Below are 14,613 nucleotides of genomic sequence, written 5' to 3'. Positions count from 1 at the left end.
GAATGTTTAACCAGGCCATATTTCCCCAATTGTGGAATTGCATTTTGTGCTATAAGAACTAAATTAGTAAACGTTTCTATTTATTTCCCTTAATAATACAATAATAATACAATATGCATCATCATCAACATCATCATCATCATCATCATCATCATCATCCTGCACATCCTAAACTTATACATATATATGTTATCATTTAAAAGTGAATGCACTGCACATCATTCTATGATCCCATTGGAAGGGCTCTGGTTGCAACCTCGTGTGGCCATGTTCCTCGTTATCAGCGTTATAATATCGCGATGCTACAATCCCGAGAGTCTCCGCCTCTGCAGAGAAATACGCATGCGCGTTCTCCAACACGCGCTGCCGTTCTCTGAAGCGCGCAGCAGTGAAGATGGCGGACATGGAAAGTAAGACCATGTTTTACACATTTGTGTTATTTTTGCTACGATTGCTGTAATTTTGCTTAAATTTAAGCTGTACTTTAGTATGCATTTGTATTCACATTGATCATGCGATTAAGAAGTGTAGAAGTAAACCGATCAGAGCTGAGTTCTCAACTTGAATAGTACGCATGATTACCGGTTGCGTGTAAAAAAAATATTTTGCTTTCAGGAATCTGTCTTACTGGTAATTAATTCTACTATTTATGCTTGTTTAGCTATTTAACTTCTATTTCCCCAACACCAATAACCTGTCATTAGCTGGTTAATATGGGAAGTAAATGTTTTTCTGCTTGCATGGAAGCCTAATAACTTGCCTGTTTATAAATAGTCTTAGTACATGTATGTAGTGTATTAGTAAAATAAAATAATAAATAAGGAGAATAATGCTGCAGTAATTGATCAGATTTGAAGTGTTATGAAATTTCTGCAACCTAAAATCAGGGTCACTCAACATTTGTAAGTGATTTTTTTTCACGTTGCTACTCATTTATCGAAACTCAATATGAACGGTAGTGACTGTGGTTTAATGTAACGTTTTACGTTAATAATTTAACTTTAAACCCTTCTTTTTGGTAAGTTAGAACAGTAAGTCAAACGCCACGTGCTGGACGTACACGCCACGTGGTTCCACCTCAAGAATCTGCAACTGCACGCGCTCATGCTCTATGTCTTTATACTCAACGCACTCTTTTCCAATGAACGTTCATGAAGTGATTTGTAACTGTTATTTTTTTTATTTTATCCTCAGTTGGTTCAGCTAAGAAAGAGAAGAAAAGGAAGTCACAGCAAATTTCCTCAGAAGAAGTTGGGGTAATTTGCATTTTTATATGCATGCATTTTTCTTGATTTCTATGATTCATCAGGGTAACAATAACATGCTATGTAGTATTTAACTTTACTCATGTAAATACATAATCAGTTCTCAGTTTTTTTTTTTTTTTTTGTCTAAAAATCCTGTAGCCCTTTTCAACCCATTTTATTTTCATATGTAATGAGTAAAACAGGATATTCTATGAGAATAGAAATATGCATTAAATCAATGAGCGACAGTTCTTCTGAAATATTTGGCCAATCAAGTTTTCATTGAATTTTATTAAACCTATAAGGGCCCAAGCCCTGAAAGCGACTTCTCGGGCACTTTTGGGGTCCTTAACGTGCTAAAAAACTTGCACAAAGGTCAGAATCCGTGGCCATTAGGGCCGGGCTGAAGCTGGTACCCGGGCGTGGCACAGGGACTTGACCCCCTTGAATGGAGTCGAAAACCTATCCATATTTCTAACACGCTTGCTATATTAGTATGAAACTCCGTACACACACAGACCTTATCGGGACTGATATCTTGTTAACAATTTGCTTCAAACTTCATTAGTATTTCAAAACAGGGCAGATGTACACCTGTGAAATGATTCTAATATATCTTAAACACTGTTGCCATGGTAACATATCAAACTTTAATAATTCTTGGGTGTTTTTGAGGCTCTTAGCATGCTTTGAAACTCGACGACAACCACATAAAAGTTGCTGGCCTGTAGACATGGGCAAAGCCTTAGAAACGGGCGTTGTGGAGGGGCTCATAGCGCCACCTTTTGACAAAAGTTGAGTGGTTAGTTTTACCTACAGTCACCAAACTCAGTACATGTATTGTTCTTGTCAAGCTAGACAGCTTTCTAATTTCGACATTATCTCAGACCAACAGGAAGTCAGCTATTTTGGTTTGAATGTGGATTAAAAAAAACAAAACAAAAAAAAACAAACAACATGCTCTGAATTTTAAAGTACTACTTGTAACTAGTTTATGATTCTCACCAAACTTTTTCAACATGATGCCAAGACATTGAAGATGATAAACTGTGAACCGATATATCAAACAGGGTTGCCATTGCGAGCAATTAATGACAAAAAGGGAAACGGAAAGGGTCTCATATCTTAACATAATTTTTATATTTACCTACCCAGTAGGGCTTCACGATAATGGTTAAACTGATAATCACGATTATTTTGCTAATTATAATCATGATTATTAATCACTATTATTATATCAAAAAGGGTAATGTAGTTATGGCCATTTTGCATGTTCTTTACCAACCTACACTTCACCCAAAAGGCCTGCAGGTGGCACCGACTTAATTTAACCAACTATGATAACTTTGTTAGATGGTAAATTGATACAGTACACATGGTTTTGGTGAGCGCTTTGTAATCTGTATTCACATTAGATTTTAAAGCAACACAATTCGTTTGCAAATGAGACAAACCATCTTCAGTTTGCCCTGCAAATATGTAAAGCAAAGAACAATGCTCTTTGATATATAAAAACAAAAATATCCCTGGCTATATCATTTTCAACTGATTAACATTATGAAAACTGATAACCTTTTTAGGAACTTCAAAGATAAAACGGCGAAACTCCTAATTATTTCCAATAATTCCAAATTATGTTCCGATTGCATTCTGCAAACATACGGTGGAGATCAGTGTTGCATTTGTTGAAATTCATTGCTGAAGGTTAGATCATGGTAGATTTAGTGACACAAATAGTACAAGTGGCTTGTGAAGAAACAAAGACTGGCTGTATGACACTTTCATTGAAGCAGAATGTCGCTGTTGAGATCGCTAAACTCCGCATGTAGAGGCAGCGCGTGCACCGAGTTGTCAGATTGCACAGATTAAGTAAAACTGGGAAGAAAGTATATCCTTTTAAAGGGAAAAGCTCTATTTGGGGGATTTAAGCTTTTTGCATCTGACAACCACAAGAATATCCCAAAGGGGAAAAAAAAAAAAAACGTTTTCAGGATAAATGAGCGGGCCAATATCGCGAGAAGCAGATATCGTTAACACGACTAACATACGATTAATCGTGCAGCCCTCTTACCCAGTTTAAATGCATGCTGTCTGTTGTGCGCTGTTGCCCTGAAGTGGGGTGGTGGTGCCACCAGGGCGTGGGCCCGTCATTGTTGCTTGCAGCTATATTTAAACTTCTGTATTGTGACTGCAATACCTGATCACAAACTAGTTATTGGTCACTGTCAAAATCATTTTACTAATAAACTCTCCTTTACTCTCAGGACATTCAAGAAAGTGGAGACTTCCTCATCAAACCTGAATCTAAGGTCGCAAGCTTGGACACATCGCAGTGGCCGTTGCTGCTGAAGGTCAGTGTCCGTTTACCCACAAATCCTTTCACAAAGTGCGTGTGGAATGATGAACTTGTTTATCCATTCGCTGAGCGCTGCTGGTTCTGTCCCTCGGCCACCTTGCGGTCCGTTCTGGGCCGCAGGGTTACGGTCATCAGGTCCTGCTCAGCTGGTCCAATGTTCTGTTGGGTCAGCCACTGTAGGGTCTGATGGCTGGTGCGAGGGATCAGGCCGGCTCTGACAAAGACGAATAGACATATCTGATCACACATGCACTCTTAAGTCTAATTTTTGTGATGTTACTTCTGTTTTGACCTGTAAACCTGTTTATCTGCAGAATTTTGATAAGCTCAACATCAGGACAGCTCATTACACTCCTCTGCCACATGGCTCGAATCCGCTCAAGAGGAACATACATGATTATGTCAGGTAGGAAATCCTGGTTTAATGTAATTTGCACTTGTGTATGTGAGCCACATGATGTGATGTAGATTGCATTAGCACTTTGTGCGAAGATGACCAGCTATCTATCACCCATTGACTGATGGTTTCTCCACACATGTGAGTGTATTGTTTGTGAAGTTGCAATTCCCACAAGTGTTGTTTTTAATGTCTGCTCAGGGCTGGATTCATTAATCTGGACAAACCCGCCAATCCCTCTTCCCATGAAGTCGTCGCTTGGATCAAGAGAATTCTTCGTGTTGAAAAAACGGGTCACAGTGGTACCCTCGACCCCAAAGTCACGGGTTGCTTAATTGTGTGTGTGGAGCGAGCCACGAGACTGGTCAAATCCCAGCAGAGCGCAGGTAGGTCAGCTGTAGCACTTCCAGGTCAAGAATGTGACATGTTCACCCTCACATTAAAATTAGTAGCCTCTCCTTACTACTCTTGTGCCAATTCTTTTAGGCAAAGAGTATGTGGGCATAGTACGGCTGCACAATGCACTAGAGAACGAACACCAGCTAGCGAGGGTAAGTAGAAATGTTCTGCTTTAAACTGTGCTCTAGTTGTTGAGATGAGGGAAATAGGTCTGTAAATACTGTGCGATTGTTCGAAATTAGCATTTAATCTAAGCTTACCATTTTTGTATTTCTAAAGAAAGATGCTTTTTTTCCCCCTGTAAGAACACAAAATGAGAACATTTAGATTTGTTCATTCTTAAAGGGTTAGTTCACCCAAAAATAAACTCATTACTCGCCCTCATGTCGTTCCAGACCTGTAAGACCTTCGTTCATCTTCAGAACACAAATTAAGATATTTTTGATCAAACGTGCTGCGTAACACGAGAATGAACCTTATTAGTTCTCACACGTCAAACAAACATGCTTGAGCGTCCATTTATCATAATTGATGTGAGTTTATGAATGTTTATATGTGAATAAAAGCCTAAATTAAATCTGGTCATCAATTTTGTCATGAGAATTTTTCCGCAATTTCAAATTTTCCTAAAATGTTCTTGAATAACACGTGAACTAATTTGACGAAGAGCATGCTGAAATGAACATGAGGTTTTATGTTCGCAACGCTTTAGCGTATTCTTACCAAACTTAGTATGTGTTGACAACCATGTCCTGAGAGTACCTTTGTTCGGACCAAAACTGGTCTCTTTAGATTCAGTGTGGCATACAGAAACCATATCGCCATTTTGAATTTTGGTATAAAACTGTATTTTACGAACGCATTGGCATATCGTTACGAAACTCTGTATGAGTCTTCAGCACCATGCCCTGACAGTACTCAATGGGACAGCACTACCTTGTGGTCAAAAGCTGTAATGTAATATATAAAATTTCCAAAATCGCTAAGTACTTTTGATTAAATTAGCCTATTGTAAGGAAACTTGGAGGTCTTAATAGATTTCTTGGGTCACACCGAAAACATAGATACCGATTTTGCCATAGTCTGCTGAACTTCCTGTCCGCCATTTTGATTTTCTTTAAAAACATACTTTTTCTAACTCATCCTAGAGCGTTCGTCCGATTTTCACCAAAATCAATTATCTTCGGGTCATGCCGGTAAAAGTTATGGTTTTCGTGTTGATAGACAAACCTGTTGTTTACAGCATCAACACATTTGATGGCATCATGCCAAACCGATGCTGAGGCTGTATCTCTGACTACACCACATTAAATTGTCACAGCACCCCCTATTGGTCAAAAGTGCTAAATCATTAAATCATATTTCTAGTATTTTTTATTTTATTTTTTCTGCTTCAGCCATTTTGCCAACAAAAACATCTTAATATCTATTTAAAGCTGCAGTCTGCAATTTTTGGCCCTCTAGCGGTTAATAAACAGAACTGCACGCGTTTTGTGGAAGAACATTGTAGCCGAATCTACAACTTTTCTCTGTGTATGTCCATGATGAGTCACGCAGTTACTGTGATACTCTGCGGCGGGTCCTACAAGTCCGGTCTGAAATATAAACGCGTCCAAATATAAACGCGTATTATAAGTGCACCCTAATGATTCAGGGTAAGACAAAAACATGGCTTGGAAAATGGATTCATGTTGCACATTCTCATATCATTTTTGTAAATTTTGAACAAAAAAAGTTGCGAACAGCAGCTATAATTGTTGCAGTTGCTCTGATGTTCCCAGCCATGCTGGCATGACTTATTGTGCCACCTTTGTGCTTGTCCCCTTAATTGCTGCTTGCAGCTATATTTATATTACTATTTGTACATTTGAATAAAATTTGCAACTTTTAAGAGGTTAATGTATTGGTTCATTGCTGTATGTCACATGATGAACTTGTTTATCCATTCTCTGAGTGTCTCCCGGCCCCCTCTCTCACACCGACGCTCAGAGCTGTTCAGGGTCTGAGCGCCGGTGCTGCTGGTCTCCAGCTCTCTGCTGCAGTGTTCTACTGTAGCAGCTGCTCTTGGAGGCCCATGCAGGTTTGGAGGGCCTGGTTTCACCAAAGAAGAGCTGACATTTCTGATCGCATACACATGGACCATATACGTGACCATAAATGACTGCAGGAAGTCTTGGGAGAGAATTTTTAATTAGTGTTGTGCATTTCTCTGCAGGCTCTGGAGTGTTTAACAGGAGCCCTATTCCAGAGGCCTCCACTCATCGCCGCTGTGAAGCGCCAACTGCGAGTGCGGACCATCTATGACAGCAAGCTTATTGAATATGATCCTGAGAAAAGATTAGGTAAAACTTAAGGTTTTATTGTAGTGCAAACTGCTTTCACAAGTCGTTTGCAAAAAGTTTCATGTTGAATAATTGTTTGGAAGCCACATGATGTGATGTAGATTGCATTAGCACGCTGTGCAAAGATGACCTACTATCTATCACCCATGACTGATGGCTTTGATGCAACCCTCTACAATGCAGTTAAATCACTCACAAATGTGACTAAATTTTCATGCTAGGCGACTAAATGTCTATCATTAGACTTTGGCTTATAAAGTTAGTTTTCATTCTCCAGTGTTTGAATTGGAGGCCAAGTATAAGTTTAGTTTCACTATGTCTTTAAAGCACACTGTTGGAATTCATTCAATGGATGCACAGCGTATTTGATACACTGAAAACTGTAGTGTACTTATGGATCATATCACATAGGAATGTTTCTTAATGTAAAAAGATGTGCCATTTTATGAACTAATTTATCATTCACACACACAAAATATATTAGCCAATTATGGTTCTATTGCCAAGGTGTGCGTAGAGGGTTGTAATGCATTATAATGACTTCATTTCCAAAGTGTACGATTGTCAGTAATTGTTTTCCATCCACATGCAGGTATTTTCTGGGTGAGCTGTGAAGCGGGCACGTACATCCGAACTCTCTGTGTCCATCTGGGTCTACTGCTGGGAGTTGGCGGTCAGATGCAAGAGCTGCGGAGAGTCCGGTCTGGTGTTCTGGGTGAAAAGGTGTGTTGAACTTGTCTGCAGACCCAAAGTGTTGAGTTCAGTTCTGGGCTTTCTCCCCAGTTCTGGTAATTATTCTTTGGTACAGAAAATGGCTGAGGGGTAATAAAAACATGAAGTGGTTATGTTTTGACCTCCTTCATCAAACTTCAGCCTACATGAACTCTTTAAGAACATGTTCTTCATCAGAGTCTATTAATGAGTTATGATGCAATCTCAGTTCAGCTTGCACCATTTCCTAACCGAGCTTAGACCTGTGGATGAATGTTGGTGTGTGTGTACCTACTTAACCATTCTTTTGGGGTATAAATTTGTACCCAGAAATTATCCAAACCTGACAGTCTCTTATTCAAAGGATGGAAGTCTTTGTTTAGGGTGTGGGTTAGGTTAAATTTTTATAACTACTTGTAGATTAAAAACAACAGATGACTATGCAATGTCCCCATTTAGATCACTATGCAAACTGTTTAAAAATAATGTATCACATTTTGTCAGAACCTTTAGTAAATTTCATGTTGTCTATTCAGAATTGTGGGATAATTTTTCTCCATTTTAAAGAAAGATTTGTGATGCTTAATTTATCCAGAAACATATTGAACTATGGTATTTGTCCCGCCCCTCCTACGCTGTGATTGGACAGTTAAATGAATGGTTAGTGACGAGTGCTGCGTTTTACCCAAAGTTGAACTTTTTTTTTTTTTTTTTTTTTTCATTCCTTCAGATGTCTGTGACCAGAAAATATTTTGCTGAATGCTTCCTCATGCCATTTTTTTTTTTTTTTAATTTCTTTATATAAATGTGGCACTCAATTTGTAAACGGTTAATAATGGCGCTTAATTGATTTAAAATTGCAAACATTTAAACTTAACTTGTAAATGATACTTTGGGACAGTGCAACACTGCAGTCTCATGTAAACATAACTGCCTTACAGATAATAGTCCAAAATTTACCAGTATCCCACCCACCTTTTAAAAAGAAAAAGGAAAAAAAAAAAACATTTCCATACATGAGATGCATTTTTCAGTTAAAACGCAAAGATTGAATCCATTTAAACATGCTTGAACTAATAAAAAGTCTGTTGCGTGACATTTAAAGTATTGAGGCCACATAAAAAGCTTTTTGTTGGCTGATCCCAGTGTTTGTTTCTCGCAGGATAACTTGGTGACCATGCATGATGTGTTGGACGCCCAGTGGCAGTTTGACCACAACAAAGATGAGACGTACCTGAGGAGAGTGATCTTCCCTCTGGAGAAACTCCTCATCTCCCACAAAAGGATTGTCATGAAGGACAGCGCTGTAAGGAAACTTGCCTATACGTACTTCACGATTGGTTTAAAATGTTGACGACAGCGAGTCTAACGACATGTTTTTGAAACAGGTGAACGCTATATGTTACGGTGCTAAGATCATGTTACCGGGCGTCCTGCGGTATGAAGATGGTATTGAGCTGAATCAAGACATAGTCATTATAACTACTAAAGGAGAAGCCATTTGTACAGGTAAATGTCAAATCTTTTGCAACCCCAGCGTGCACTATTCTGAGCCACATGATGTGATGTAGATTGCATTAGCATTATTGCAAAGATGACTGTCCATCTATCACCCAGGACTGATGGCTGTAAAATACATGCATCTGTTACCAGAGTTAAGAATGTCCTTCAGCAGATTCAAATTATTTCGATTTATTTTTCCTCAGCGGTTGCCCTGATGACTACAGCCGTCATATCCACATGTGACCACGGGGTTGTCGCCAAAATCAAGAGGGTCATTATGGAGCGAGACACATATCCACGCAAATGGGGTCTTGGGCCGAAGGTGAAGAACACAGAAATCACACTTTTTATTAGCAATGTTGGTGTACACATTTGCTTAGTAAGTTATGTGGTGATTCTTGTGTTTCAGGCTAGTCAGAAGAAAATGATGATTCAGAAAGGACTTCTAGACAAACATGGCAAACCGAACGGCAGCACTCCTGCTGACTGGAAAGAGGGCTATGTAGACTACAGGTACATTCAGCTGAAGAAGGGCTACTTTACTAGAGACTTGAGTCTACTTTCTAGTTTAAGGCCCAGTTTCCACTTGGAATTAAGATATGTTTTGGCTTAAAACAAGTTTACATTTAGTGCCCACAGGATGGCGCCATTTATCTGTGAAGCCAATATTCCAAAACTGATAGCCAATAAAGATACAATGTTGAAATATCAGGAAAAAATATCAGTACAATTTATTCTTTAGCAGAGCTGTTCCTGCAGACTGTTATCCCTTTTTGGTCTGCTGTGACTCTAGAGGGAGTACGTCTGCTAAAGCAAAACACTGAGCTGGGTTAGTGCCGTCTGCAGCGGGCCTGACGGTCACCTGAGCTCTCTGGACAAACTAATTTCCTGTTGCTTGGAACTATTTCAAGTCGTATGGGTTTGGAATGAAATGTGAATTTGTGTTTTTCTCTCTCCTAGCACACCGAAAGTAAAAAAGAGTGAAGAGGCAGCTCAGACAGGACCAAAGGTAAATGTGATTTCTGAAGCACATAGAGCACGTTTACATGCACACCTACATTCTAATTTGCAAAAATCAGCGTATTGAATGAACCCAGTGTCCCAGTTTACATGCAAACCAATTACCATGCAAGTGAACTGCATTAAGACTTTATAAATAAACGAGGTTTTTCCTCAGCATTGACGTCAACATGATCATGTATCAGGCTTGGCAGAATATTCCATTAATGTGAGATGTGATGTTAAATAAGCAGTATTTTCACAGTACCACTTCTACTGCAGCTAAATGACATGAACACATTTTATAAGTTTTTGGGTCGGAGTCTGTTTCATTTTTAGCCATTGGTTGACTTCACTCATTTAATCCAATTGCTTAAATATGTACTGGGAGGTGGGCATCAGAAAATGTTTTCACCTTTTTCACCCCTGATGAGTTTGCATCCCTGGTTTATGCTTAAGCCGTTTATGACCTTTGTCTGAAAAAGGAAAATGGGTCAACGAGTTTATATCACCCAAATGCATTGTCGTCTTAAAAACGTGCTTGTAAATGCAATTTTTATTTTTTTTCCTTCTCTGTTGGCATTGGATTAACACGATTTGTTTTTCTAGAGGAAACGTGATGAGAGTGGAAGTGAAAGTGACGCTGCAGCTGCTGCTCAGGATACATCGAAGACAGAGGAAGAAAGCAAAAAGGAGAAGAAGAAAAAGAAGAAAGAAAAGAAACTGAAGCTAGCAGAGGAGGCAGCAGCTGAGGCTCCGGCAGAGGATGAAACTCAGGTCAGCAGGTTTTGACTGGTCACATGATGTGTCCGTGTTGTCAAGACTGCATTTGTTTGTTCAGTGCAGGGATGATGATCTAAACAAACTCTTTACATGCAGGTTACGGAGAGTGCAAAGAAGAAGAAGAAAAAGAAAAAGTCAAAAGAGACTGAGGCTGACTCAGAATGAACAGACTCTTATAATATCGAGGAGAGATGACTTAAGTCAATTTAAGAGCAGACCAGTTGAATGGAGACTCATCCTTGCCCTCCTGTCAGTCATGTCTGTTTGTGTGATAGTGGACAGCGGGTTGGAAGGTTTGAAGATTATCTTGTAAATGGTTGCAGCTATGACTGCCTGTTTTGTTTTTTGTCGTCCAAATGAAACCCGTTTTTCTTGGGTGTGTTCATGTATTTGAAAGGTTTTTTTTTATTATTGTAAATACAGAAATTGTAATCCTGTAATCAAATGAAACATGACTGACTTTTCTCAAAAATGGCCCCTTTATTCCCTTCTGCCCTTAACATGTTAGTCTGCCCAAAGACAGATTTGTCCAGTGATCGCCAGGACCAGCACACTGGGTTACTTCATGTACAGCAGGTTTATAGGATTGTGTGTGTTCTCTTCTGCCCCTCTCATTGGACATGATTTATTCTGGTGGGAAACCAGGTTGGCAGACTTTGCAACTGTTTACTGACATTTACAGCAGTGCAAACTGGTTCTGCAGCAACTGTTCGGTGTTTTCCACTGTGTAGATGCTTGTCATTTAAAATCTAGTTTAAACATGTAAAGTGATATGAAACAACTTTAGATAAAAATGAGTTCAGTTTTGTATCATTTGATACATCAGGCTTTTAGGGCTCATCTAGTATGATTTAGTAAAAATATGAAACTCATACTTGAGGGAGGGGTTTAATGAGATGAACAAAAAACACTTCCTTAATAGCGTAATGATCATATTCAATGCAATTTAACTTCATTTATGGATAATCAAGTAAGCTTAAGTTTCTTCAGTCTAGTAAGGGGCTGTTTACACAACACCGTTTAACTAAAAAACATTCCTAATTAAGCGTTTTGGCCGTTCATTTACATGACAACTGTGTTTTGGAGGCCTGAAAACTGCTTCCAGTGCAAGTGTTTGCAAAAGATGGTTATCGTCTCCTTAATACATAAACAAATTTGTGAAAACTGTGACTGCATGTGTATTATGTGTTCTGCTTAAAGACATGCAGTGTTTCATCTATTCTGCGTTTTTCGTGTACAGACAACGTCAAAACGATCTCCGTTCACATGGATCCACAAAAACTAAAAGTGCTGTATTCTGCTGCCAGTCCAGTAGTTGGTGATCAGTGTCACTTTGTAAACAACCACTACGTGCCTATAGACTGAACACATCATATGCATGCGCATGTCATCACTGTTGGTGCCGATAGCCTTGTGGGCAGCACGCTGACATATAGCGCCGTTGTGCTTTGGGTTTACAACAGTTTCAACTGTTTACTGACATTTACAGCAGTGCAAACTGGTTCTGCAGCAGCTGTTAGGTGTTTTCCACGGTGTAGATGCTTGTCATTTAAAATCTAGTTTAACCATGTAAAGTGATATTAAACAACTTTAGATAAAAATGAGTTTGTTCAGTTTTGTATCATTTGATACATCACCTAGTATGATTTAGAAAAAATATGAAACTCATACTTGAGGGAGGGGCTTAATAAGATGGTAGTTGGCGATCACTGTCACTTTGTAAAGAAACACTACGTGCCTATAGACTGAACACATAATATGCATGCACATGACATCACTGTTTTCACTAATGTTTTAGTTGGTGATAGCCTTGTGGGCAGCACACTGACATATAGCGCCGCTGTGCTTTGGGTGACCCGAGTTTGAGTTCCAGCTCGTGGACCTTCCCCGATCCCTTCCCACCTCACTTCCTGTCCAGTATATACTATCCTATCAAAATAAAGGCAAAAATCACCAAAAAATAGTTCTATGTAGTTTATACAGGACTAAGGATGATATACGATAACAGTACAAAAACTTGCACTTTAAAAACCCATTTTCTGCATTTTCAGGTCCCCAAAAGGCCTTTGTGTTGCCGTTCTTAGTTTAAGTTGATTTTCTCCTGTCCTGAGCATGGACTGCTGATTGTGCACAGTAAATATAATGTAAAAACCCCTGGTAATTTCTACAATCACCACACTTAAAGGATGTTCACCCATTGTTGATGATTCCATGATTTTCTCCTCAACATTGAGTGATTCCATACTTTTTGTTTTCCCTCCACTTGATCTGAAAAAAAGACATGCCATTAATAAAAAAGGTTAATTTGTTTGAGATGCGTCAGGAAGTCAAGCTGTTGAAAAAAAACCTTTAATCATATCTGTGATTTGTTTATTTGGTATAAAGTAAAAAAAAAAGAAAAAAAAGATGAGTGAATATCCTCTAAATGTGGTGATTCCATCAATTGTGTCAGGAGTTGTTCTCAGTTCACAAAAGATACCATAAAAGGAAGAACATAATGTACAACAACAACTTTTCAACTCCTTAGAGAAATATTTCAAGTGTTTTATTCTGGATTTCTATCTTAAAGAAAACTAAAGGTGAACTATCTGGGTACGAGCCAAAATGTCAAGCCATAAATTGTTCAATGGAGATTTTATGTAGGTCCATGGCAAGTGTGAACATGAAGGTTTCTGCTAGCTAGATGATCATCACAGCAATAGCAGAGAACATTGAAATGCCAAAAAAAAGTATTAAATATTCTACTCTTAACATCTAGAAACAAAAACAATATGGGTTTCTAACTGGTTAAAGTGTGTAAACAGGAATTGTTTATGTGTGTTAGTCTGCCAGATGATGGCACCATAAAGCAGCTAATCAGATTGGACCTGCTGGATAGTGTTCTGTGGGTCTGAGGCTGAGAAACTGTCTACAGAGATCTTTAACTGGGCAGTACTGGGGTTTTATTGGCCAAACATCCCAATAAAGCATGAAAATTTTCTTCATAAAATTTGTATATGATCTTTAGAACCAAGTTGAGAGTTTACAAATTATTTGCTGTGTGCAGATGGTTTGGGTCAGGATTCAGAACAAAACCATTTACCCCATTGATTTTCATGGAATGGACATTCCATTGTATCTCTTGTGTTATACAGAAAGAGGAAATGCATACAGTTTGAAAGAACACGAGCGTGAGTAAATGTTGGGTGAAATACTCCCTTAGCTTCAAACCCATGATTTAGCCAAGTGCATGCTTGACAGGTGAGGCAGTTATTTGATGTTGTTGGATGACACCAGCCATCACACTAGGTCTTCTTCACATGTCTTCATGTTTTTGTCATTTAAATTAGTAGGTTGAATGTGGACAAGACTTTTACACATCTAAAACATTTGGAATTGATAGTGACAAACTTTGGTGTCTATCTCTTGTGGTGTTCCACATCTCTTTTCATGCCTTGATAAAGTCAAGACCTGGATGTCAAATAATTCCTACTGAATGAAAACAAAACTGGTGTTTCTGACTGCCACTAACAACTTCCATAAAAAGACAATTAGGATCCCTAATAGAGCTCTTTTAAATTCCCATTATATTTGTCATTGTAAAGCACTTTGGATCAACTCCGGTTGGATAAAATTGTGCTCTATAAATAAAGTTGACTTGACTGTCTGGACTTATTGTTGACTACCCAACATGGTAGAAAAACTAAGATTTCTTCTGCATGCCATTGCACAAACTCTTGAACACTAACTGTCCAAACATTGCTGAGAATGTATTTCCTGCTCTTGTTTTGTACATTTGAAAAACAAATGTTATTTGTTGAATTCTTATTACATCACTATCCTAAAGCGAGGGCGTTTCAAGAGAAGCATTCCCGTTTGCTGCCGGAAGCAACCAAA

General features: G+C 38.7%; 1 protein-coding gene and 6 non-coding genes across 7 annotated transcripts; all 7 read left to right on the top strand.

Annotated features, from left to right (window-relative positions):
• The first annotated feature begins 337 nt into the window (after nt 1–337).
• On the top strand, nt 338–14,340 carry dkc1 (dyskeratosis congenita 1, dyskerin). Its single transcript, XM_067376317.1, has 15 exons — nt 338–410; nt 1,195–1,256; nt 3,512–3,598; nt 3,918–4,009; nt 4,202–4,386; nt 4,487–4,551; nt 6,615–6,741; nt 7,334–7,464; nt 8,615–8,758; nt 8,841–8,961; nt 9,159–9,277; nt 9,365–9,468; nt 9,916–9,964; nt 10,564–10,731; nt 10,834–14,340. The coding sequence occupies exons 1-15, from the start codon at nt 395–397 to the stop codon at nt 10,900–10,902; spliced, it is 1,539 nt and encodes a 512-aa protein (XP_067232418.1). The 5' UTR covers nt 338–394; the 3' UTR covers nt 10,903–14,340.
• On the top strand, nt 3,640–3,848 carry LOC137013378 (small nucleolar RNA SNORD17). The gene has a single exon (XR_010893715.1). It is a non-coding gene; the product is annotated as a small nucleolar RNA SNORD17 (small nucleolar RNA).
• LOC137013366 (small nucleolar RNA SNORD83) lies at nt 4,053–4,130 on the top strand. Its single transcript, XR_010893704.1, has one exon. It is a non-coding gene; the product is annotated as a small nucleolar RNA SNORD83 (small nucleolar RNA).
• On the top strand, nt 6,320–6,527 carry LOC137013379 (small nucleolar RNA SNORD17). The gene has a single exon (XR_010893716.1). It is a non-coding gene; the product is annotated as a small nucleolar RNA SNORD17 (small nucleolar RNA).
• LOC137013364 (small nucleolar RNA SNORD83) lies at nt 6,824–6,900 on the top strand. Its single transcript, XR_010893703.1, has one exon. It is a non-coding gene; the product is annotated as a small nucleolar RNA SNORD83 (small nucleolar RNA).
• LOC137013375 (small nucleolar RNA SNORA36 family) lies at nt 7,486–7,623 on the top strand. The gene has a single exon (XR_010893712.1). It is a non-coding gene; the product is annotated as a small nucleolar RNA SNORA36 family (small nucleolar RNA).
• On the top strand, nt 9,005–9,080 carry LOC137013367 (small nucleolar RNA SNORD83). The gene has a single exon (XR_010893705.1). It is a non-coding gene; the product is annotated as a small nucleolar RNA SNORD83 (small nucleolar RNA).
• Nucleotides 14,341–14,613: the final 273 nt, after the last annotated feature.

Source organism: Chanodichthys erythropterus, chromosome 22, assembly GCF_024489055.1.
Source record: "Chanodichthys erythropterus isolate Z2021 chromosome 22, ASM2448905v1, whole genome shotgun sequence".
NCBI lineage: Eukaryota > Metazoa > Chordata > Actinopteri > Cypriniformes > Xenocyprididae > Chanodichthys > Chanodichthys erythropterus.
Note: the sequence above shows the minus strand (reverse complement) of the source record. Positions and strands in the feature narration are given on the sequence as shown.

Bases quoted from the DNA above. Each gene is read 5' to 3' on its own strand.
- dkc1 (XM_067376317.1), top strand. The intron at 6,742-7,333 runs GTAAAACTTAAG...ATCCACATGCAG, and splicing joins TGATCCTGAGAAAAGATTAG to GTATTTTCTGGGTGAGCTGT. The intron at 8,962-9,158 runs GTAAATGTCAAA...ATTTTTCCTCAG, and splicing joins AGGAGAAGCCATTTGTACAG to CGGTTGCCCTGATGACTACA.